At 45.8% G+C, this 23,484-nt stretch overlaps 1 protein-coding gene across 5 annotated transcripts in view; it reads right to left on the bottom strand.

Moving 5' to 3' along the window:
* Positions 1 to 23,484, bottom strand: part of LOC126531092 (3-oxoacyl-[acyl-carrier-protein] reductase FabG-like) — a 113,714-nt gene that overhangs the window by 69,093 nt on the left and 21,137 nt on the right. For 2 of the 5 annotated variants that reach the window (XM_072287364.1, XM_072287365.1), the window contains exon 2: positions 1,082 to 1,221. In XM_072287364.1, coding sequence (XP_072143465.1) covers positions 1,082 to 1,221 — 140 coding nt within the window. Of the gene's footprint in view, positions 1 to 1,081; positions 1,222 to 9,331; positions 9,482 to 23,484 lie in introns of those variants that run through there. The other 3 variants (XM_072287366.1, XM_072287367.1, XM_072287363.1) reach the window with 3 other exon arrangements.

Here is a 23,484-nt window from a genome sequence, read left to right as displayed (position 1 = left end):
GGTATTTATCGTGCGGTGCGGGGTTACTACTACTTCGGTCTCCCCAAATGATACTAGTTTAGACAGTTTCTCAAATTGCTTCTGATCGCGGAGATCCAAGAGGAGGTCACCGCTAGCCATCCTCGACGCCTTATAACTTGGACCAAATACTTCGGTAAGGGACTTCGATACAAGGAATGACAAGATTGTTCGCGCTGGTTTAGCTGGTTTTTCAGAATGGATGACGTGGAAACGAGGGAAAAATTCTTTTTGCCGACCAAAAAATTTGAATACATTATCGGTGCGCCCACTTTTCTGAGGGCGATCAGGGAGTGGGAGAAGCAGCTAGCCATAAGGATATGTGAGATTTCGGCTGTAAGGCCAACCACCCACCGTAGAGTCCTACAAGGGGATGCTGCAGGACCTGTGAAACACGACCTGCAAACGCCAGCTGTACATTACCACTTTAACCAAATATGAAATAACCTAGGTTGGCTATTCACATAAGTTAACCCTTGCTGCCTGGAAAAATTGGACGTAAAGAGAAGCCAAAAGTAGGCAGGAAAGGTGGAAAGTAAGGGAAAGACGAAGGTTGTAGGGAGAGAGAGACAGGAAAAGGCAACTACCGATTTCCCCCGTGTGGGTCAGTCCGGGGGTGCCGTCTACGTGAAGCAGGGGCCAAAGAGGTGTGTTGCCTCCGCCGGGAGTCTTAAAGGTCCGAACACCAGGCATCGGCTCAACCCCCAGGATCCCCCTTTCCCCGGACACGGCTAAGCCGCGCACGGCTACACGCGGGGAGGTCCAACCCTCGTGTGCTCGAATACGTGGTGTCGCAACGCACCAAACGGCTGCTGACGCAGGCACCCCTGCGGGGATGCTGTCAGTTGACCACGCTTCTTCGTTCCTTGTTTATTATGAACTTTGCTTCCTTTTCAATATCATACGAAGCGGTAAGTTAAACGCGCTTCCACTTCGGCTGTACCCTTAGCTTAGCGGAATAACATTTCTGGCGAACAAATTCCGTAAGAACAAGGCGAGTTAGAGTGAATTCCGCCCATGGTTTAGAGCTGTGGCGTTTTCATGAGGCTTCGAGGCCACTCACCTTGTCTTGTGAGATCCCCTTCGCGCAGCACGCCTCAGCCACGCTTTCCAAGGCCTTTTTGTTCCTTCCAGTCAGCGCAAGCCAGCAGCCATGGGAGGCGAAACGCACTGCCGTAGCTTCCCCGATTCCTGATGAAGCACCTGCCGGGATAAATTGAAGACAGCGCTGTCAGAGTGACGTGTGGCTCACCTACAAAGCTCTGATAATCATTATTATAATTTTGCCAGAACGAATCAAGAGTGCATTGAAAAAGTATGGAGGCAGGGCGTTTCACGATGGAAATCCGTAAGCTCATGTAAATTAGACGCATGGTGGCAAAGTCACATTGACCGACGAATTGAATGTGCCTTTTGTCAGGCAAGCACAGGCGACCGACGTCTGAGCATACAGGAGCTTGTATGGAGCGATGGCTTTAGCGACAGAGCTTACATCTTCACAACAGAAAGTACTCGACCACTGTTCAGCGGAACAGAGCGCATTATGCCTGGAGCACGGCTTCCCAGACTGTTCCTCTTTGGGGAACCAGAGTGCCGCTGAAACCCGGCCCCCTCAACCCAGCCCCCTATATATTTTGCGACCGATGTGCTTCTCCACGATCGCACGATGTTTATTGGGGTGTATCACATGAACGGCTTCAAACAAAAGAAGTAGACAAATTATCTAACATCGGAAACAGGGTAACAATGCACCCGAGTGCGTATGGGGTCGAATTAATTTCGCCCGCACGCGGAACACTAAAGTGCCCTTCGCTGAACCCAGTTTATAGGTAGCCTTGGTGTAGAAGACAACACATTAAACTCTTCCGTCCTTTCCATCTTGTTTACCACAAGCATAGGCAACTTATGCAGTTACCGTAAGGAAACTGGGACAAAGAGTGCTACTGAGTTCACGTGAGCTGAGCTGCTCTCCTCGCATCGAAACATCTTATGTAAGATCAAACGAATAAGGACAACAAAAACTTGTAAAAAGTAATTGTAGCAATATGAAGTAACAATTATCAAGGGAGCAATATGTCGCAAAACAGCTACAACGGCAAAAGTATATCGCACAGAAGTTAGCCTATCATTGCAAGCTTACGCAAGCAGGAGCTGCTGAGCTATTACAGTTCCTTTATTGGCAGAGCTATTATTGCCTAGGTGATACGACTGCCCTCTCATCCTATGCAAATGAATACTATCGTCTGTCTTGTTATTTGATTAGAATGTCACAACGCAATGTATGGGTATGGTGGTGCACTCGCATGCATGATAACATGAGGCGGGATGGGAGCTTAAAACTGAGGATGGGAGAAAGCGCTGATCTAGCAGGTGCCTGTTTATGCACCATCAACTCAAGGGCGCACTGTGATGGGAACGAAAGTAGACATAAAACTGTGGCAGCGCCACTTGTCAATGAAAGGACGTTAACGGGAGGATTGCTATCTTGTCTTTCTTTGCACAGTCGAGATTAAGTGCTCGCCCAAATTCTATGAGTGCGCTATGTTACATAGACACAAGAACGTAGAAACGCGTCTGACGGTTGAGGCCTGGCATATCAATAGCAGTGGAAGTGCATGTGCGAGCCAGCCCTCGACTAACACGCATAAAAAGAAAAGAAATTCCTAAAGAGATATCTGTTGCGCAGGCCCGCACGTGCTTCTGATCGACAGGTGGCGCTACTATACCTGAGCAGGCGCACGCAAGTATTGTTCCTTTCTTTTCCGCCACAATGCGCACTTCAAATAATAGTCGGCGTATGTGTTTTCTGGTGCTCTTGTGCCAGTGTCTGCGCGCGTTACCTTCTTTCATGATTAAGAAACAATAAGCAAGAGAACAAGAAACATTGACGAATCTAGGAAGGACAAGTCTAAGGAAAATACGAAGTTGGTTGAAATAAGCGGGCTTTCACTAGATTGATAACTGAGCCCTATCATATTATGAAAGCGGGTGATGAGTGCGTAAGCCAGTCTACGATCATGTTGGAGGACGAAGGAAGTGGCTCGGAGGGATACGTCACAATTTTCTTGTCTTTTTTTTGTCTTTTATTTCTTACTATCTTGTGTGATGACGCTAAAGCTAGTCGATATCGATATGTTTGTTCACGTGCCAGTAAATTCAGCGCCTTGCCTTGCCCATTCTCCCCAGTTAAGTGTTTTCATGCGGTGCTTAGCGACAATACATTTATACCGACTATAGCTGCACTCTCCCACTTGCCAGACGTGTACCCAAACTAAGGCTGTATTGGCACCTCTGAAAATGGTGATGCACTACGTCGACCTTTTCCATCAGTTTCATGCTTTCCGAACATTTTCCAGACATGTTTCTGTACTGTCTCCTATTGCAGCATTGCCAGTCTAGGCTGTGCACATTAAGTTCCAAAAACCTTCCCTACCTGCCATGTACAATTGCGTTTAGAGCATGAACTACCATAGAATTTAAAATATAAACTATGTTGCAGCTTAAGTGGGTATACATCAACCAATGCCTACGTTTCGCGCTGTCTCTTTGTACAACGATATCGTTGTAAAACGTTGAAGACAACGGTGCGCGACAACGTCAACGCATTCGAATGTCTCCCAGTAACCACTTACGAAGCAGTCAGCAATGCATTACTTATTTAACTTCCGAAATCAAAACATCAGTGACCGAAAAGAAATACTTGGCGGACCCAGAAGTGAATTAGTCAAGCGAGGCAATTAGAGGCAGCCCAAAGAGAAGGCGCACGATTCCCAGGCATTAAACAAACCGCAGCGTCGATTTTATTCGCTTATTCTTTCCATTGACACCTGAGCTTTTAAGCGGCATTATTTCGAAGTGCACGTCGCACATTCAGACATCCGTGGCACTGTAGGAACTCTGCGCCGATCGCGACGGGACTGGGTAGGCGCACATTGGACTACAGCTAAAATCTCGCCTTTTTTTATCGATGCACTGCCGCGTTTATTTTACCCTAAATAAAGTGGCAGTACAGTCCTCCTCCCTCTCTTTCAGATTTTGTGCTGTTGCGCTCTTCCTAAACATAATTCTCAATCACTGGCGGCTCTTAATAGTCGCTAAGGAACGTTTCTCTAACCGTATACACCCATATTTGTTCTCTTTATAACTGATCCTCAATCTCTACCCACTTTCGATTTCTTCCGCCCTGTATGTTTAAGTAGTATATTGCATGGAGAACACATTTTCTTGGTTTCCTCCTTTTTCTCCTATTCACAGCGATGCAATATTGAGGTTCCCCTAGAAGACGTTCATTATCCCTGCACTGGCTTGCTGCTCGCCCGTGGGCCGGGATGGAAGGTTAAAATTCTCATCCAAGGCTGTGATTCAAGTGCATCCCGTCTCGTTGGAAACCACCACACCTTCTCGTTTCCCTGTTTGCTTCTACAACCTCGAAGCCTTTCTCTCGGCTCATTCTCCATATATCCTCAAGAGCAGCCACTACGGCTCTTTGTAAGTTACAGTCACGTACAGGCACTTCCGGCACCATGCGCACCACGATCTGCACCTGAGGGCACAGCTGGCGCAAGTCGTCTAAGCCCTTCGCCAAGCCCTGGGCTAGTCGTGTCCCTTTGCTGCTTAAGACGTCATTTAGCCCACCTGCTACTACGACAAGGTTGCGCCCGTGGGCATTTTCTGCGAGCTTTGCTTTTACTCGCTCCATGACAGCGCCAAATGTCTGACCTTGAAATGTCCCTACCAGCACTCTTCAGTCACCTTTCACCCTCACCACAATCGCCTCTGAGCACCTAGCCAGGTTTCAGTCACCGGTAATAATCATCCTTTCACTCTCTCCCACTGCCGAGGCCTCATCCTGCTTGCCTTCGTCATGCTTTTCTGGGTGATTTGTACATGACAAGGGGCATTGACCCTTGTGTTCCTGCTTTCCCTTTGTGGCCGCATCAAGGTAGGTGCCGGACTTTCGCGCTACCCCCCTCTCCGCGTTGCGCTAATTCCACGTGCTCTGTTGGCACCCTCTCTCTTGTCACGTGGAGAGACTGCGTTTTATTGTCACGACCTTTCCAGTTCGCGATGGCGGCCCTGTTCATCTTTTCCTAGGCTGCCTGAAGTCTTTCTTCCGCTACCTTCTGTGCATCATTCTCAATAATTAGCTCATTTTTGAACTGTTCGACCTGTTTGACGAGCACACTCTGGAAAGTCTCTAATTTCTTCAGCCTAACAGCGACATCACTCGATTTACTTTCATTTCTCATCCTTCCTTTTGTCTACCTTGAGGGAACGCCGCGCACTGCATGCTTTACCGTCGTTCTTGCCATGTGCTATACTTCGGTTTTTCTAATATAAACACCGAAGCTTTCAGAACACGTCCCTTCTAGGAAAGGGCGATACCACGGAATCTAAATCCTCAAAATGCTACAAAGTAATTGTCAGCAATTAATAATTATAGGGTTTTACGTGCCAAAACCACTTTATGATTATGAGGCATGCCGGAATAGGGGACTCCAAAAATTTGGACCCCCTGGGGTTCAACCTGCACCTAAATCTAAGTACACGGGTGTTTTCGCACTTCGCCCCCATCAGAATGCGAAAACACCCGTGTACTTAGATTTAGGTGCAGGTTGAGGAACCATCGAAATGCGGCCGCCGGGGACGGGATTCCATCCCGCGACCTCGTGCTTAGCAGCCCAATACCATAGCCACAATGCAACCACGGTGGGTATTGTCAGCAATGTTTTAGAAACCTAAATGCCGCACAGACATAAGGCATGGCAAGTGTTCACACGTGTTTAAACACCAGGCCCCGCTCTCACTGCGCTACCAAAGCCATATGCCGGATACGAATGCACACGCACTACAACCACTAATAGCTAATACTGTTGCGACATCAAACTGATATATAAATGTTATAAGGATTTAACGTCCCACACGGTTGCACGTGCGGAAACACGTGGCGCGAACGGACGATCTGACTATCCTGCAACAACAACTATACAAAAACACAATCGCACACGCGAAAAAAAAAAAGAAACTAACCAATTACTAGTTAGAGGCTAAAAAATCAGCAAATCAAAAGCAGAAGCAGGCTGGAAGCGTGCAAAAGAAATGTTTTTGTCGCCGCCATGGAACCCTGCAAAACCAGTCATCCAAGGTCCAACAAAATGAAATTCATCATCTTATCTACGGCATGGTAAAGCGTAACTGCCAGTTGGATAGCGTAGCGGCTTGCCTAGCCGCGTCTTTCGCCCGACACTGTTCGATTTCTACGACTCCGTGACAATCGTAATACACCAAATGCACGAGTACACAAAATCCGTAATATTTGGTGTACTTGCCTCAGGGTGGTCTGCAAAGATACGGTGTCAGGTCGAAATGGCAAGTAATTTCGCATATATTGATGCAAAAAGCAGGAGCTCATGTGAGACACGTTGGCGTGGGCAAACCTCGTCATCTTCTCCAGGAGTAACACAGGATCAACACAAGAGCAAAGGCATCATACATGCGCTGTCACTTTCCGTGATTTCAGTTAGAATTTGCATGTTTGGTTCTTCTCGATTGCCTGTCTTGTACTAAGACGACGCCCTATACGGCGACTACACGTGGGATTGCAGAGTCGCTCGAGTTCACGTATGTAGCAGAACATTATATCAAGATTTAAATGCTGCCAGAAAACGAAAAAAAAAACACATAGCAAGGAGCCGGAGTTTGCAAAAATGGCCACACTACCCCCAAGAAAGTGAGCAGGCAAGTCACCAATGCAGTAGGCGTACAAGCGCGGGTAAGTATAGGTTGATTTGACGTCACTGCATGCAAACAGGTCACACGTGCTGCAAATGGAATAAAGGAGCGCACCAAACCAGGGGCCCTATAACGTAAAACTATTCCAATATGTTTTTATTCCAATCTACTGACCTCAAATTTGCGTCACCGCCCACGCAAGCATCGGGCTGTCACCCACAGGGTTGTCTGAACAGACCAATCAAACGCTCTCCTCGTTCTTAGGAGGTCGCGTTTGTTTGCTTGAAAAACTAATAACATTGTCTACACTCAGCTGCTTGTCTTATCTAATTGGCTGACAAGAGGCGAGGAGTGCGCTCAAGAGTAAAGGGATTGGATAGGGCCGAGCCACAGAACTGAAAGTCGGTAAGCCGATGAAGAAGTTGGCATTGGCGTCTGCGATTGGTCCGCTTTCCCTTAGCTTGCGGTGGCTGGTCGAAAATCAAGGTGGCATGCAACGGAGGCTTAGGAGTGACGCTAAAGCGGATCCTCAGCAATGAAGAGTTAGAAGAACGAGGTCGTAAACGTACCAAAAGTGCCCTAAAACATTACACGGCCACGCAAGAAGTTTTATTATACGCAGATAAACCCATGCTCTCCGGCAGGTGCGAGTAGCCAGCGACTGAGCGATGGGCGGCAGCCATCTCTTATTCTTTTCGGAGCGGGGCAGCCTGCGGCTATTCAGAAGAAAAATTCAGTTTCTTTCGGCATATTAATACATCTTTAATGCGTACACGTCACTTTGACGCGGTGAGTTCTTGCGGTTTTGTGACGTCGCATGACAGGCAGGTGAAGTGGGTGCAGCCCGAAAACTTTTGACCAATAGCCGGGGGGGCAGAATTCCAATTCTGCAATCAGGTTGATTGCAGAATTGGAATAAAAAAGTTTGGAATAGTTTTACTTTATAGCGTCCCAGGTCGCAATATGCAAATGATCTCAGTCACATCATCTATGCGCGCTTTCACAGCGCGGAGTCAGTCGTTGCGCAACACCAGCAGGCACGCTTGAAGCGAGAACGAAACTCGAGCGGAATAACATTATTAGTCACGCATAGTGCTTTGATTTCGCCACGCATGGGTGACTCTTCGGTAATTAATTTATTGGTGGTTGGAAATATCAACATTTCCTTGGAGACGCAGCGCTCCTCGTGCATTGTATACCAATGTAGGTTTCTTTTAGAATTCGGATGTGGAAAATCTACAGCGGATGAGCAGTGTTTCAGGGCACTTAGCTCTGTAGCTAATGTGTTTCAGACTGTTGTACGGTCGGACGTATAAGGAAGGGTTCACAAAGCAGTTGCGCACGGCTTAGTTGATTCGCGAGAGGACAGTGAAGTTAGCAGTTCATTGTGGAAAGGAAAACATTTGCATTTTGCTTGCCTGAAAAGCCGTACCATGTCGATCGCTAAGCCTCTCAGTATGCAGACACCCCTGAAAGACACTGTATGAACGATCGCGGACGCGAGCATTTTTTCCGGAGCACTATGCATCTGCAATGTCACTCATTGCGTGTACGCGGCCAGAGCATGTTGTTGAAGTGAACTTCAAAAAGGGCGTTAAATACCTGATCATCTCCCTGATCGCTTATTTCTTTCATACCGGTCATAGATGACAGAATGCCACGTTGAGCGGTCAATGACTCCCGAAGGTGACTAGAAAGTAGTAAGTTAAAGGCGCTGCTAAGTTTATTAGTGAATCGATATTAAAGCTGCTAAAATCGTCAAATTAGCTTCTTCTGTATTTGTCGCAACGATTTGTTGTTTTTAATAGTTTACGCCAATGCGAGCTCATTTTCGCCGAATTTATAACTATGCCGAGAACATCCATCATGTTCTTTGTGCGAATTTATCGAGATAGTTGAAATTCTTATAGACCGTTCAAATTTGAAGAGCACCGCGCCTATTCTAGAAAAATTGCAATCTAGCCTGCAGATTCTTACAAACGGATTTCCTATTCCATGCGAACGTTATTTAGCACCGTGTAACGGTGCGTCTAAGGTAGATTTAAGGTTGTCGAGAATTTTCACTTTTTTTTTTCCTTCAAGAACAGTCCCCAGCAATGTGCAATGAAAGCGTTCAGAATATATTTTACTTACGTGTTTCTAGCCGTCGGTAACTTTCTCAAACAGAACATTTTTAATAATAAGGGAGTGCATTTAACAAGGACATGCCGCCCTCTTCGTATGGTCCAGGGACCACAGGCTGCCCTTTAACTCCTCAATTATTAGTAAAAATCAAAACTTTCGTGCCCGCGAGGCAGCGACGGTACCTTAGTGCCTAACTAAGGCTTTATGCTGCTAAGCTCGGGGCCATGTTTGAAACCCAGTTCTAACGGATGGATTCCGATGGTGGCGGAACGCAGGAATGCTGACTTATGCACAAGAACATCAGGTGGTAAAAATTGATCTGGAGTTCTCAACCACGGCATGCCTCATAATCATAATGGGATTTTTATTACGCGTAAGATCCAATAATGTAAGCTTTATACACTAGATGGTCCCTAATGAACACGCCGAAAAATATGCAGAAAGTGGAAAAACGTACCCGTTATCAAGGCCACTTTTCCTTGCAGGTCTGGCATTCTCCGTACAATGCCTGGGAGGCAGACCGGGAGTCAAGTGTACTCAAGCAACGAAGTGAGCTGCACGGCTTTGCAGCGGCAACTGCGCTCCACCGTATCCGCAATTATCTGCTGCGCAGCCGGCGGAATCTCCACCCATTCCTCCTTTCCTGAGCGCGTAGCGGTGAAAGGAATCTTTGCGCTGCGAGTGTAGGTGTCGTCGCCACAACATCAGTGTCGACCTTCGAAGGGCGGCCGACAGCGTCGCATTTATCCTCCGCTCTCATGAAGTTGTCATTGTATTCTTTAATACTTCAGTCACGCAGCTGACGTACTGGACTGGTATTCTGCTTTTGCGCTCAACCCCGTTCTTTGCTGCCGAGCGCGCTGCCCTCGCACTGTCGGAACATCCGCATGCTGAACACCGCACGATGCTGGTGGCCATCTCCATCGAGAAGGGAGCCGCTATTTCCTTCCAAAGGCCTTTCTATAACCGTCGCCGATGTTTGTTGGTGTTCTTTAAGGGTCGCATAGCGACGAGGGGCGTTCTCAGTTTGATGTTTGTGGTGACCATTTCCTTCATATATGGCAAAAACTGACTGTGGAAGACCATGAATCGGGTACTATGCCAAAAATATAAACAAAGGTACAAAACCAACTGATAAATCAAGCAAATTGTAATGCAGAAGTCAACGTTCCAAAAAAAGCAAAGGAAAAGCGCAACATTTAAACCAAAGGAAAAGTGCAATAAACGGCCTCTCACGGACTTAAAATTATACAAACAGTCCTTTCGAAATTTTTGGAATTAGAATTCGATAAACTAAAAATAAGTCACGTCAATAGGAAACAGTTTTCATGGCGCCCAGCTCTTTCTTAATTTTCTTCCCAACATTCATAAAGGTCTTGACGTGGTATCCAACATCTTGTTCTAAGACATTCCAACGTGTAGTAGCCCTTTCCAGCTGATCGTTGCTCCCTCGCTAGGAAATGTCAAATGTTATTGCTGACCGCAAGAAGCGCCTGCAAGTGCAAGAACATTCTCGATCGTTAACGCCGATTCTATCTCTTGTTTGTATTTTAATGTAACCTTGTATAATTATATTACATGCGCATCGTGAATAGTGCTGAACATTTTTTAAGGCACACGAGCACCAGTAATTACGCTGGAGCATTCTACGAATCTTGTATACATGGCGGACATGCTTGGCAAGCTCATCAGATTTTCGACGATCGACGTATGCGGTCGTCACTCTTGTTCTGCTCGAGTACAGCTTGTTCTTGTGGGCGCAGGTTCAAACAATGAAGAGCTAGTTTTGAGACTAGCCATTCTGCCACGTTCGGTTTCTTCACTGTCGGGACAACATAAGCGCATTTGAATCCCTTGTCATCGCTTCTTGTCTTTCACTACCTCCTATATTGCCGAGAAAGCAAGCGTGAAGTGGGTAATTTGAACACTACAGCGTGGTAATTCAATGCACAGATTTTTTAGTTGAATGCAATTTCAGTGTCCCCACTAAAGGACCGTACATAACCTTCGCGTCACTAAATAAGCAAAACTGATGTACAATACGCAAACAACCTGGGTTTCCAAATGATTGGGCTATAAGTGTCACGCGTTGACGCTTTAAAAAATAGCAATATAATGCATACAACCTCCAAAAGGTTCCATGTTATCACCCAAGCACGTGATGTCATGTGCCACTTGTCATGGCAAGAAAACGTGTGGGCGTGCTAGAAGGACGTCAACCGACGAGGATGGCCGTAGACCAGAAGCAAGCACGCCGACCATTTTGCAGTGCTAACATGGCCTCTGACGCTGTTCCTTTGTCGAGGACCCATACGTTGGCAGCTTCGCGATCGTGTTTACAAACACCGTTGCAAGAACACCTGGACGACTAAGTTGTGACACCTGGGATGCGTTTTGCACTTTCATTTTCGACTACTGCAGACCGCGCACGAACCTGATAATTGAAAGAAATAAATGAAGAGTGGAAAACCATTATCGATGCATAAGCGTGCTTGCTGTATCTTTGCGTGGCCATACAGTCTGGGGCGGAGCACAAGGAGGCTTCCTGGAAAACAAAGGCAAGGCGGGTGCATTCCTGCAACAAACCGCGTAGCAGCCGTCACTTGTACTGGAGAATGCTTCGCGCCCAGGTGCTGCTGCTTTCGTCTATCTCGCTGCCTCTCACCGTTATACTAACATGGCATGCCGTTTGTTAGACGTTAGCACGAAGCCATATCCTTCGTTTTCCGCTCTGTTTAGCACTTTTCCATGACCCAGAAAAAATTATTGTGTTCTTCTGCAACGTTAGGTGAGTTTTTATTGGTGCGGTAAAACCCCAATCACGTTTTGCTTGCGCATTCTTCTCTCCAAGCTGAGACTATTCCCTTTCGGGATCTCAAATTAAACTTTTATTACGTAAATCTACTCGGTGATCATACTAAGCGACAACATATAGTGTGGAACAAGCACAATGAGCGAAGGGGCGCGTTACTGTGGTTCGTGGTGAACTGAGAGCTACGATGACAGGCACTTAACGCATCCGGCGAACCAGCAAAAGGTGCCTGAGACGCAAAAAACAAAGGTGCCAATGCTCAGGTCATCCGCCGTTATAGACGGAGGATTGGGCAAAAAGATAGTTCTCGTTTGAAAAGCCACCTTTTTGCTAAACCCAGCACCTGGATAGAGCGAGCTTCAGCTTAAAAGCAGTTCTTTTTCTTTCTTTTTCTTTTTTTACGTGGATACGGCACTGGAGACACCGGTGCTCACTGACAATTCCCGGGATGGCAGTGCAGTCGCTGGAAAAGAGTTTCCGCTCCAGCTGGAGGAGATGCTGGTTTATCTGCAACGACACCGCGTTGCAATAGCTGAGAAATTCAGCGCTAGTAACACACTGCGATTACGGTGACTTCGCTGGCGTGCCCGGACAGCTGCGCTGGCTAAAGTTGCCTCCCTCCGATTCCAGTATTGCGTTCGGGGCAACGAGCCGGCGCCATTGTGAAATAAAAGCTTGGGGCGACGTCTTCGTAAGAAACCAATCCGCTGTCATAAATAACGTAGTACCTCGACATCGCAAATCTCTGTTCTCTTTTGCAAAAAGCTTCGAAGAAAGGTGCCTGAGATAATCGACAATGTTTATGCATGTATATGACACAGATGGTCGCTTTCGTTTGGGGCGTTTTGCCTGTTCGTTAACAGGATGAACATGTATTGGAACGGGAATGCAAAAATGGCGACAATGCCTCTTTTAATGTCCATTAGGTACGCGGCGACGACAAAGAGTATGTGCAAGTGGAGCGAATATTGTTTGGTGCAATGCCTTAACGTAGTTCAAACGTACAAACATGAAGATAGGTTACGGTAGAGACGGCTATCCCATAAGCTCTGATTGGCTATTCAAGCAACAATCAAACAAATAAAAGCAAAAAAAAAACCCGCAAGTAGCAGACATGCACGAGCGCACAAGAACTCTAGGGAAACACACTACAAAAGCACGGTCCAGGCATGCACAGAAGCTACCCCATCTAGAGAAATATGTTTTCAGCACGTTGACTGATTACACTCGTGTTAGTGTAACATTCGTGGCGCGCTACGGCAGCTGTTCTGTCGGAGTGTTTGGAAGCGACGGATCGACCGACATGTCCATGAGCTTTCGCAAACTTACTGGCTGTAGTGTCGACGACATGAAATACTTGAACATTCAACCCTTGAAACCTCGTTTGCACGGACCCCGTGCAGCCGGCCGCATATTGGTAAGATTGCACGAAAGAGGCGGCCTGATTACATCGCCACGCTGATAGTCGCTCAGCTGGTACTAAATCTCTATTAATAACAGACTTTTGAAGCTCAATTGCATGAGTCAGCCTTCGCCAGCCGCCAGCAGGAATTTCTGTTTCAGTTTATATTTCTTTAAATACAATAAATCATTAAGAGAGGATATACAGACGAGAGTTAAAAAGTCAGAGATTGCAAGGGGACCCTTGGTAAATAATAACAATATAGAGAAGTATGAAACATGAGCAATAATGTTAAACTGCGCAGATATTCCGCAGCGAGCAGGACATAATGCAGGAGTTGCCCTTTTCTTCATTAAACACATTACCTCAACTGAATTGAGTTAATGCTTCAAAACCTGGCACCGACGTTGCGCGTCGTTTACATGGCAGTGTACGACCGTTTCCAGGCAGAAAAAAAAAAGAAAATGTGCGTATCCCTCGCGTTGTGGGAATCGGTTTAAGCGAAGCGTTCATTTGTATTTGTGAAGAACCGTATCGCTGTTTAGCTGCCACTGGTAAGTATACACGACACGACCCGGGTGTACAGTCAGACTGGAAACCACCTATCGCTCTACAGAAACGTGTTGCGTTCGATCGTGCACATAACACGCGTAATGAGCAAGGAATGACAACGTTGAAACGAGCGAGATATCACGAAGACGATCGTATAAGGACGACGCAGTGAACGGTGATAAAATTACAACCAAGCCGTAACAACTACACTTAAATTGCCAGGACAAAACGACACGCTGTGTCAACCGCAACGGGATGATGATGACTGTGTGACGAACACGGTAGGTGCGTGCTGAAGTGACGACAAAGGTGCGACGACTACGATGGCTCGTTAACCAAACGTGAGGACGCTGGTTTTGGTGAGGCGGTATGACAACGGCATACTGGTGGATGACTTGTTTAAGTACTTCCTCTTATTGTGTACAGGGCAAGGTTTTTCTGTTGCTTTGCTCTCGGTATATTTTGTGGTTTAATTGATGGAATGAATATTGAAATTGCTAGCGTCATCTGTGGACGTCCAACAAAGGGTCCTTCACCATCTTACCTACGGCATGGTAAAGCGCAACGACTCATTGGACAGCGTAGCTGCATGCCTAACAGCTCTCGCTTTTTTTTTCTAGGCGTGGTAGGCTCCCGCCCCAGTGAGATACCTAAATGTCCGTGACAATGCCGGCAAAGAGTCATGACAATTTTTGTTTTATTTTTAGGTAAGAAGCGCAAAGTAGGATCAAATGGACATTAACTCCTAAAGGTAAACCAAGGAAACGCAGTCAACGTTGAGTACCGGTGCCTGTGGAAAGTTAACACTGAATCATAGTGTTTGGCTGTTTACCTCATTTGCACCTCTCTGTTTAATGGGATGTACAATATTCCTTAAAAAATATCCAGGCTGTGTAATTGTTCCCTTTCTCAGCTCCATATACATTTGCGCAAAAGGTGCATGCTGCCTGTCGCACTCGAAATTTTTGGAAAAATGTATGCTTTGCGTAAGACCGCAAATGTTTATGTTCCTTTTTTCACAATGCGGAGGCACTACTCTCCTATCAGAACGCAGCTACAACCTTGTTGTTTTTTGTTTTCATTAGCAAACAAAAAAACACAGAAAGTCATCCATTTTCAAAGTTACAAAGAACGTGAAAAGACTGCCATATACGGGAATATGGTACAAAGCATAAACGGAAAGCTTTAATTTTTCCGGAGAGCGCCTTCGTTAGAGCTCGAAGAATTGTTCACTAATGTTACAACCTTATATGAGCACACAGAAGACCTCATAGTAGGAGACAGTTGAATTGCACATCGTGAGTCTTCTCGCACCATCAAGAGTCCGGCGTCACTCGGTGGTGTAACCTTAATTCGTGAAATCGTTGCATACTTCGCTATCACTAAAACAGCTTCGCCTTTCCGGAGAAACTGCAGCATCTCCCTCTTTCTCTTCTTCTTGGAGTCCGAGTGTAAGCGCTGCTGCGCATGACTGCTGTTGATTCCGATTTCGAGCGAATCTGGCTTGGCCTCATTTCGGTGTATGACTGAATTATACAGGGTGCCCCAACTATCAAGCACCACGACCTAAAAAATAAGAGCAATTGCGTTACTCAAAGAAAACCTAGTGCATGTTCTTTGCAGTACAGTGGAGTAGTCGCCAGTAGCTTTTCCTTTCTGAGATTTAAGTAAGCCATGATAATTAATTATGTAAATCGATAAGTACTGTCGTAATGATCAAAGTTTCAATGAGGCAATCGTAGGGACCCTCAAGCGACACCCAACTTTCGTGTTTTCAGCGACGGCCTAATTGTGTACCAGTTTTCATCGTCATCATCATCATCATCAGCCTGGTTACCCCCACTGCAGGGCAAAGACCTCTCCCATACTTCTCCAACTACCCCGGTCATATACTAATTGTGGCCGTGTCGTCCCTGCAAACTTCTTAATCTCATCCCCCCACGTAACTTTCTGCCGCCCCCTGCTACGCTTCCCTTCCCTTGGAATCCTGTCCGTAACCCTTGCGGACTAGATTTCAACTAAGATATCATTGACTCGCGTTTGTTCCCTCACCCAATCTGCTCTTTTCTTATCCCTTAACGTTACACCTATCATTGTTCTTTCCATAGCTCGTTGCGTCGTCCTCAATTTAAGTAGAACCCTTTTCGTAAGCCCCCAGGATTCTGCCCCGTACGTGAGTACTGGTAAGACACAGCTGTTATATACTTTTCTCTTGAGGGATAATGGCAACCTGCTGTTCATGATCTGAGAATGCTTGCCAAACGCACCCCAGCCCATTCTTATTCTTTTGATTATTTCATTATCATGATCCGGATCCGCAGTCACTGCCTGTCCTAAGTAGATGCATTCCCTTACCACTTCCAGTGCGTCGCTACCTATCGTAAACTGTTGTTCTTTTCCGAGACTGTTAAACAATACTTTAGTTTTCTGCAGATTAATTTTTAGACCCACTTTTCTCCTTTTCCTCTCCAGGTCAGTGCACATGCATTGCAATTGGTCCCCTTAGTTACTAAGCAAAGCAATATCATCCGCGAATCGCAAGTCACTAAGGTATTCTCCATTAACTTTTACCCCAATTACTCCCAATCCACGTCTCTGAATACCTCTTGTAAACACGCTGTGAATAGGATTGGAGAGATCGTATCTCCCTGCCTGACGCATTTTTTTATTGGGACTTTGTTGCTTTCTTTATGGAGGACTACGGTGGCTGTTGAGCCGCTATAGATATCTATCAGTATTTTCACATACGGCTCGTCTACACCCTGATTCCGTAATGCCTCCATGACTGCTGAGGTTTCGACTGAATCAAACGCTTTCTCGTAATCAATGAAAAGTATATATAAGAAGTTGGTTATATTCCGTACATTTCTCTATCACCTGATTGGTAGTGTGAATATGGTCTCTTGTTGAGTAGCATTTACGGAACCCTGCCTGGTCTCCGACTGGTAGTTTTACCGACTGGTAAAGAAACCCCAAGAAAAATTAAAGATACCACGTGACTGCGCTCCCACCGGCATCACAAAGCAGCGCCCTCAAGTACGCTGATTGAATTTAAGTGTTTTGCCTGTCGCAAACCCGAAGCAACATTTCATAACCTCGACAATGGTACGGAAGGAGCACCAACAGCAGGTTTCGCGGCTTCGCGCCTGTTCCTTCCTCTGGTTTCTGCGTCACACTTATTATCCGCCTCTCAAGGCCGGCTGATCACATTGATAACAAAAGTCTCGTCATAACGCAGCCGAAGCGCCGCTCTGACCAGGAGGGAAACGACAAAAACAATGGAATAGGCATGGAATGCTTCCAAATCCCAGCTCTGCTCACACCTCACACCGCATCTAAAGAGCGCGTGGTCAGCTATACTGCGCGCCAGAAACTTGTTTCGGACCAAAAACAAAATAAAGCGACGGTTTTATTTTTTATTCGGGTGTATACAGGCTACAAAATCGGGTTCATGTCAAAAAATAAAAGCGAAATAAACAAACCGCGAAGGAGGAGGAGGAGGAGGAGGAGGAGGAGGAACTTTATTGTTGCAGAAACCGGGAAGCGACACATGTGTAGAGAAAAGGCAAAAGCGATGCGTTCAAGAAAGTTGATGTACCATTTCGAAAGAAGCCGAAGTCAAATCCAGCGAAATGTGAATGCGCCCGCATGGATTCTTTTCGTTTCATTGTGCTTGTTAAATGTGCCAGATAATGAAAAAAGAGCGGAGCGCTATTTAATTTTTATCTGGCCCGTTGGTTAAATGGCAAGATTACATTTGGGGCCGCGAGGAAAGCGACAGCCGAGGAGGAAGGCGCCCCGAGGTGGAGAAGAGAATCGCCGCGATCCTGCCCTTTCTGTTTGAGCTTCGACGCCGCTGTGCTCTCTGTGCATTTTACCGGCGTCTGTTCCTTGTATGACGCACTATGGGCTTTCCCTGTGGCAAACCAGGCGTCGCCCCGTCGAGGCCAGTGCAGCGCTTGCGTTCGCGCCCTTTCCATTTGTGCTTCAATGGCGCGGGGCTACCTATGTGTGTTCGCGGAGTCCGTACGCTCGCGCGCATCCCGCGTTCACGAAAGGAAGCGTCACTATTTTTCGGCAAACGCACTGCGCGCACGAGGAGGCCTTCTGACCCTTGACGCGCAGGCTGCACGCGTACCGTTGAAAGGAGGACAGTACGACGGTGTCCACATCGGCGGCGTGGGTTCCCCACGAGGGCCCCTGTATTTGCTATCGCAATGAAATCATACGTTTAGTTTGGGAATGTGGAGCTGTGGCGAACAAGAAAAAATGACGTTTTACGTATATTATGCGAGACACGTACTAATGGCATATAGCGGTGGCCTAACAAATGTGTCTTAGTTCAGAACCTAAACATCCCACTCTTGGTGGAAACGCGAATACTGCGTGTATAAATGAATGGTGAGTGTAAAAGTCTTCTGCAAGATGAATTACTCCTACGGGTCTCTCTTCGCATCCAGCTATATTGGCCTGACTTGTCTGAAGGTTTTTGCTACAGCGGACAAATGCCTAATCTTGTTGCGCATGTTTGATCCTGTTTGTTTTGTCCTTAGGCAGCATCTCAGTCGCCAAAAAGCAAGGGACTTTGTGTTATCGTAGGAACTTTTCTTTCCAATCTCTTTCTTGGAATTCTTGTAAATTTCCATGCTTACTCATTTGCATCCGTTTCATTCACTTTGCTGTCTGTTTCTCTCAACAGCGTTTTCAACACTCTTGATTGTCTATATATACCTGTGCTTGCTCTGCATTGTGGTGTCGACATTATCGACCTCTTCTTCAATTATGTGTCAAACTTTATGAAGCACAGCTATTCGTGCACTTGAGTCGCCCGTTCATTCTGATTCATCTTTCTGTGTCTGCCTTCAAGAAAAATATTGCTGTGTGCTTGGCAGACTCCAAAAGAGGGAACCCACCACATCCTTCACTGCCTAATTTGTCGTTTTACTGGCCTACCCACCATTCGTTAACTTTCAACCCCGAAAACATGGCTGAATTTACGCACAAAGTGGCATTTCGGAACATTAGCGTTTATCACAGATTTCCTCGCGCAAACTTATCTTTATTTTATCGCCCAAGTGCTGTATGGTTCATTATCTCTGCGTTCCGCTTAGCCTTCGTCCGTGGATTACCTTTGATGTATACACATACGAAAGACCTACTCATCACCACCCATGAGACTATCTCTGCGTCTCTGACTATCCGCTTCACCGTCTTTGTTCATCAAAACCGATAGCTAGGCGAGTTCGTGCGGTTCCATCATAAAGAAAAAGTGTGCGGAAAAGAAAAGGAAGAGAGAAACGACAAGCATCGGCGCTACTAGCAACTAACCGTTTATTTCCAAGGAAACAGAATAAGTAGGAAAACATGGCAAACAGGTACAAGATTGATGTTGTCTTTAGTGTAGGTCACAAGCTTGGTCAGGTACGTCCAGCCGTTCAGAAAAACAAAAATGAATTGATTGGCGAGTGAGAAACCTGCTGGATGCTCTGTCAATCATAAGAAGTACGTGGATAGCAAAATTGAAGTTGTTTCTAAAATACCGTGCTCTTGTGGAGAGGTTTACCTGGGGCAAACAAATGGATGTTTAAATATCAGACTTCGGGAACGTGCGATCAATGTAAAGAATGGCCCTGGTTCTCATTTCGCGGTTCATTGTCGCTTAAGACTGTGTAAAGCCGTTTTTTGATTAAAAAAGACTTTGTACAGGCATAGAGCGCAAGAAAATAAAGGAAGTAATGGAAGAATTTCAGATATCTTTGGAGGGTGACAAATGCATCAGTCGACCCTCGATAGCTTTGTCACATGCAGAAGTGTCTTACCTTCGTGGGTCTGTGGAGATCATTTCTTTATTTTCCAGCTTCGCTGTTGCCACGTGTATGTTAATTTCGTTTCTCAAGGACCCTTGAGAGGGTGGCTTATCTCCTTTCAGCGTAGTTTTCTACTTGTTCTGTTTCTTTGGAAATAAACTGTTAGTTGCTAGTAGCGCCTGTCTTTTTCGTTTCTCACTTTCTCGTCTACGTCTTTTCCGCGCACTTTTTCGTTAAGGCGTTCTTTGTTGGCATGTTGCTCATCATACAGGTCGCATACTTGCTGGTGCGCTTCCTAGTTCCTTTCCTCCACCGGGAATGAAAGTTGTTCCTGTACAAATACCTGAGAACTCTCCCAGCCCATTTAGTTTCTTTATTTTTCCTCAGTCGCTCTCCATAATCGAGTTTACTGTAAGCTTCCCTCAGTTCAAAACTAGCCCAGCCCATATCACCCTGCGTAGCTTCATTTGTTGTCTTCCCGTGAGCGCCCAGTGCGAGGTGTCTCACTGACATTTGGTTGCCATTGAGTCCTAATTGTACCCTTTATTTCAAGCGAGCAGCCGCATTTACAAACGTAATTCCCGGAACCAGTGCACTTTTCCACATACCCTGGACCACCTCGTACCTATTGCAAAAAAATTATGGGGTTTTACGTGCCAAAACCACTTTCTGATTATGAGGTACGTACCTATTATATTCCCATAGCACTCTGTGTTTCATTATGGCCGCATTTCTCTTCCCTTGACTCATATTGCTTTTTCCTGTGTTCCCATATATCTATTGCCTTCGTTTATTCATATACCAAGGTATTTATATTTTTTTTCAGGCGAGGTGTTTCCTGATCTTGAATTGACACTGCCTGTTCACTGTCTTCATTGAATACCACAACAACTGATTTTTTAACGCTGAATTTCAGACCTAGGTTCTCGCCTTTTTGTCCGCATATATTAGCCAGACGTAGCATATCACTTTGCTTGTAAGCTGCCAACTCAATGTCGTCCGCATAAAACAAACGTGGGAGCTGCTGCTCTACTACTGTACCCACTTGTCTGTGTGAGAGATTAAACCTGATATTACTTCCTTCTAGCGCCCTCTCCATCCTCTCCATGTACATCATAAACAGAAGTGAGGATAAAGGACACCCTTGCCTCAGTCCCTTCTTGACATCAACTTTCTCCTCGTCCTTCATCCCTTCGCATTCAACGCAAACGGCATATTATAGGTAAATCTCTCTCAAAAGCTGTATACAATCGTCGCCCAAGCCTTTCCCTTCCAGAATATCCCCAAAAATATTGCGGTCTACGTTGTCATACGCTCCCGTAATATCTAAAAAGGCCATATATAACGGTCTTCTTTCTACTCTCGATATTTCAATACACTCAGTAAGGACAAATAAGTTAACATCTATTCGCCAGCCTATTCTGAAGCCAGTTTGAAGTTCTCGCAAAATGGCATTGTTCTCTACCCATGCTTGTAGCTATAATTTAATTGCCTCCATTGCTAACTTGTATATTACCAATGCAATGGTCAACAGTCTATAGGAGTGAATTGTCTTTTCCTTCCTCTTACCTTTATACATTAAGTTCCCTCTACTTTGTCGCCAGCTGTCTGGTATTCCTCCAAATTTTTTTTCTACTGCTTTCAATAGAGCTTCCTTACTATTTCTACCTAGTTCATTAATCAGCCTATAAGGGGAACCTCGTCTAGCCCTGTGGCTATGCGTTTAGGAATTTTCTCTTCGGCTTTCTTCCACTTGAAATTTGTCAGCACCAGCTCGTTTTCCATCTGGTTCTCTTTCATGGCCTTTTTTTCCTCAAATACAACCTCCTGATCGCCTTGAAAAGATTCGGTGCTTAATTTGTGGATGTAATTTAATGCCGGATCCCCTTCCAGTTAGTTTCCATCTTCGTCTAGGGTATGTTGCTGTATTGTTCCAGACTACCTGCCTAATAAGTTTATCTGGTTTCACAGTATTCTAGGGGCGGCTTTCTTTTTATAACGTATTTCTGACGACCAACGCTTATGTTCCCCTTTTATCTTTGCTTAAATCAGTATTTGAACCACAGCTTATTTTCTCCTGGTATATTTCCCAATTTCTGGTTACTACATAGTGCGGCAACTGCGCTTTTTTTGCCTGCCTCTGCTCCCGGGATGCTTTCTGTTGTTCGGCACTCGCGTGTCATATCGCCCTGTTCCAGCAGATTTTCAGTTTCTTTTTTCCTCGTTAGTGCATTTTGAAGCTCATTATATTCGCCCTCCTTGCTTGACCAGTTGCCAAGCTCTTCCTCGACTCTTCTGACTATATTTGTTACTGCATGAATATACTACCATACATCTTATTTTGAAAATCATGCGTTTATGGTCACTCCCTTGCTGTTATGCCTTTACTCGTCAATGACCATTTCTCTCAACTTACAATAAATTGCTTCTGTCATCAGACCGTAATGGATGGTCGATTGCCGGCTTTCCACTTCCCACGTGATCTACCCATCACACTTAGGCCCTATATTCCCGATAACGACATTACGTTGCTCACAAAATTGTAGCAATGACTTCCCGTGGTTGTCGGTATAGCCTGATCCTGTTTGAGGCCATTCATGTCACTCAACACGATAATTTCGGCATCATTCCCGACACGCTTAATATGAGCGCTTAGGCATTCCGCTAACTCTTGATTCTTCTCTCTGCAATTATTTCCGGCCCGAAAATACGTAGTACATGTTAACCAATGATGCTCTTGACATATTGAATTTACTTTTTTTCGTCTGTCGCCCAATTGGATGATCACTGCGACTCAACTCCGTTTCTTTCCGATTGAGCTCTGTTGTAGCCTTGCCAAACATAATTCACAAATTCTCGTGGCGCTTCCTAGTATCTAAGGAGCGTTTTTGTAACACGCAGACAGCCCTGTTTGTTCTCTATTTAACCACTCCTCAATCTGTATGCACCTTGCCTTTCTTCTGCCGCCGTGCATGGTTATGTAGCCCATTGCACTGCGAGCTGTCATTGTTGTTTTCCTCCATTCTTCCCCTGCTGACGGACATGCTATTTCTAGGTTCTCTTAGGGGACCTTCTTCCTTACTACCTAGACTGGCCTCCTGATTGCTCGTAGGTCCTCCCCCCCCCCCCCCCCCCCAAAAAAAAAAAGCAACCGCGCCATCAGCAAGTCACCAGCCCACTTCTCGTCGAAGCCTGTGATTGAAGTGGATTCCGTCTCGTTGGAAACCACCACACCTCATTTCCTTGTTTGCCTGTTTACTTCTACTACATCGAAACCTTTCTCTCGCTTCATTTTCCATATCGCCTCATCAGCAGCCGCTACGGGTCTTTGTATACGTGGCTGCCACGCACAGGCAGCGCGCGCGCTAGTATGTGCACCTGAGCGGAGAGGTGAAACTCTTTCCCGCTACCCTCTCCCCACGTTGTGCGCATTCCAAGTGCTTTGTTGACACGCTATCTCGTCTCACGTGGGGAGACTGCGTTCCATTGTCAAGACCTTTCTCGTTCGCGATGGCGGCCCTGTTCAGCGTTTCCTCGGCTGCCTAGAAGAACTTCTTTCATGGCGTTCTGTGCATCATGTTCGGTATTTAGCTAATTTTTGAGCTCTTCGACCTGTTTCAGAAGCTCATCCTGGAAATTTTCTAGTTTTTTCAGCCTAGAATCGATATTATTCGATTTACTCCCCTTTTTCATATTTCCTTTTTTCTACCTTGAAGGTCACCCGCACACTGCATGCTTTACCAGCTTTCTTGCCATATGTTACACTTGGCTTTTTCTAATACAAACACCCAAGCTTTCAGAGCACGTGCCTTCTAGAAAAGGCCGATACGATGGAATGTAAATCCTTTAAATGCTACAAAGTAATTATCAGCAATGTTTTAGAAGCAATAAATGCCGCACAGACTTAAGACATGACAAGTGTTCACACGTGTTTAAACACGCGGCCCCGCTCTCACTGTCCTAACAAAGCAACATTCCGGATACGAATGCACATACACTACAACCACTAATAGCTAATAGTGTTTTGACTTCCAAAC

Source organism: Dermacentor andersoni, chromosome 3 (genome assembly GCF_023375885.2).
Source record: "Dermacentor andersoni chromosome 3, qqDerAnde1_hic_scaffold, whole genome shotgun sequence".
Lineage (NCBI taxonomy): Eukaryota > Metazoa > Arthropoda > Arachnida > Ixodida > Ixodidae > Dermacentor > Dermacentor andersoni.
This window is presented reverse-complemented; position numbering and strand designations above follow the sequence as displayed.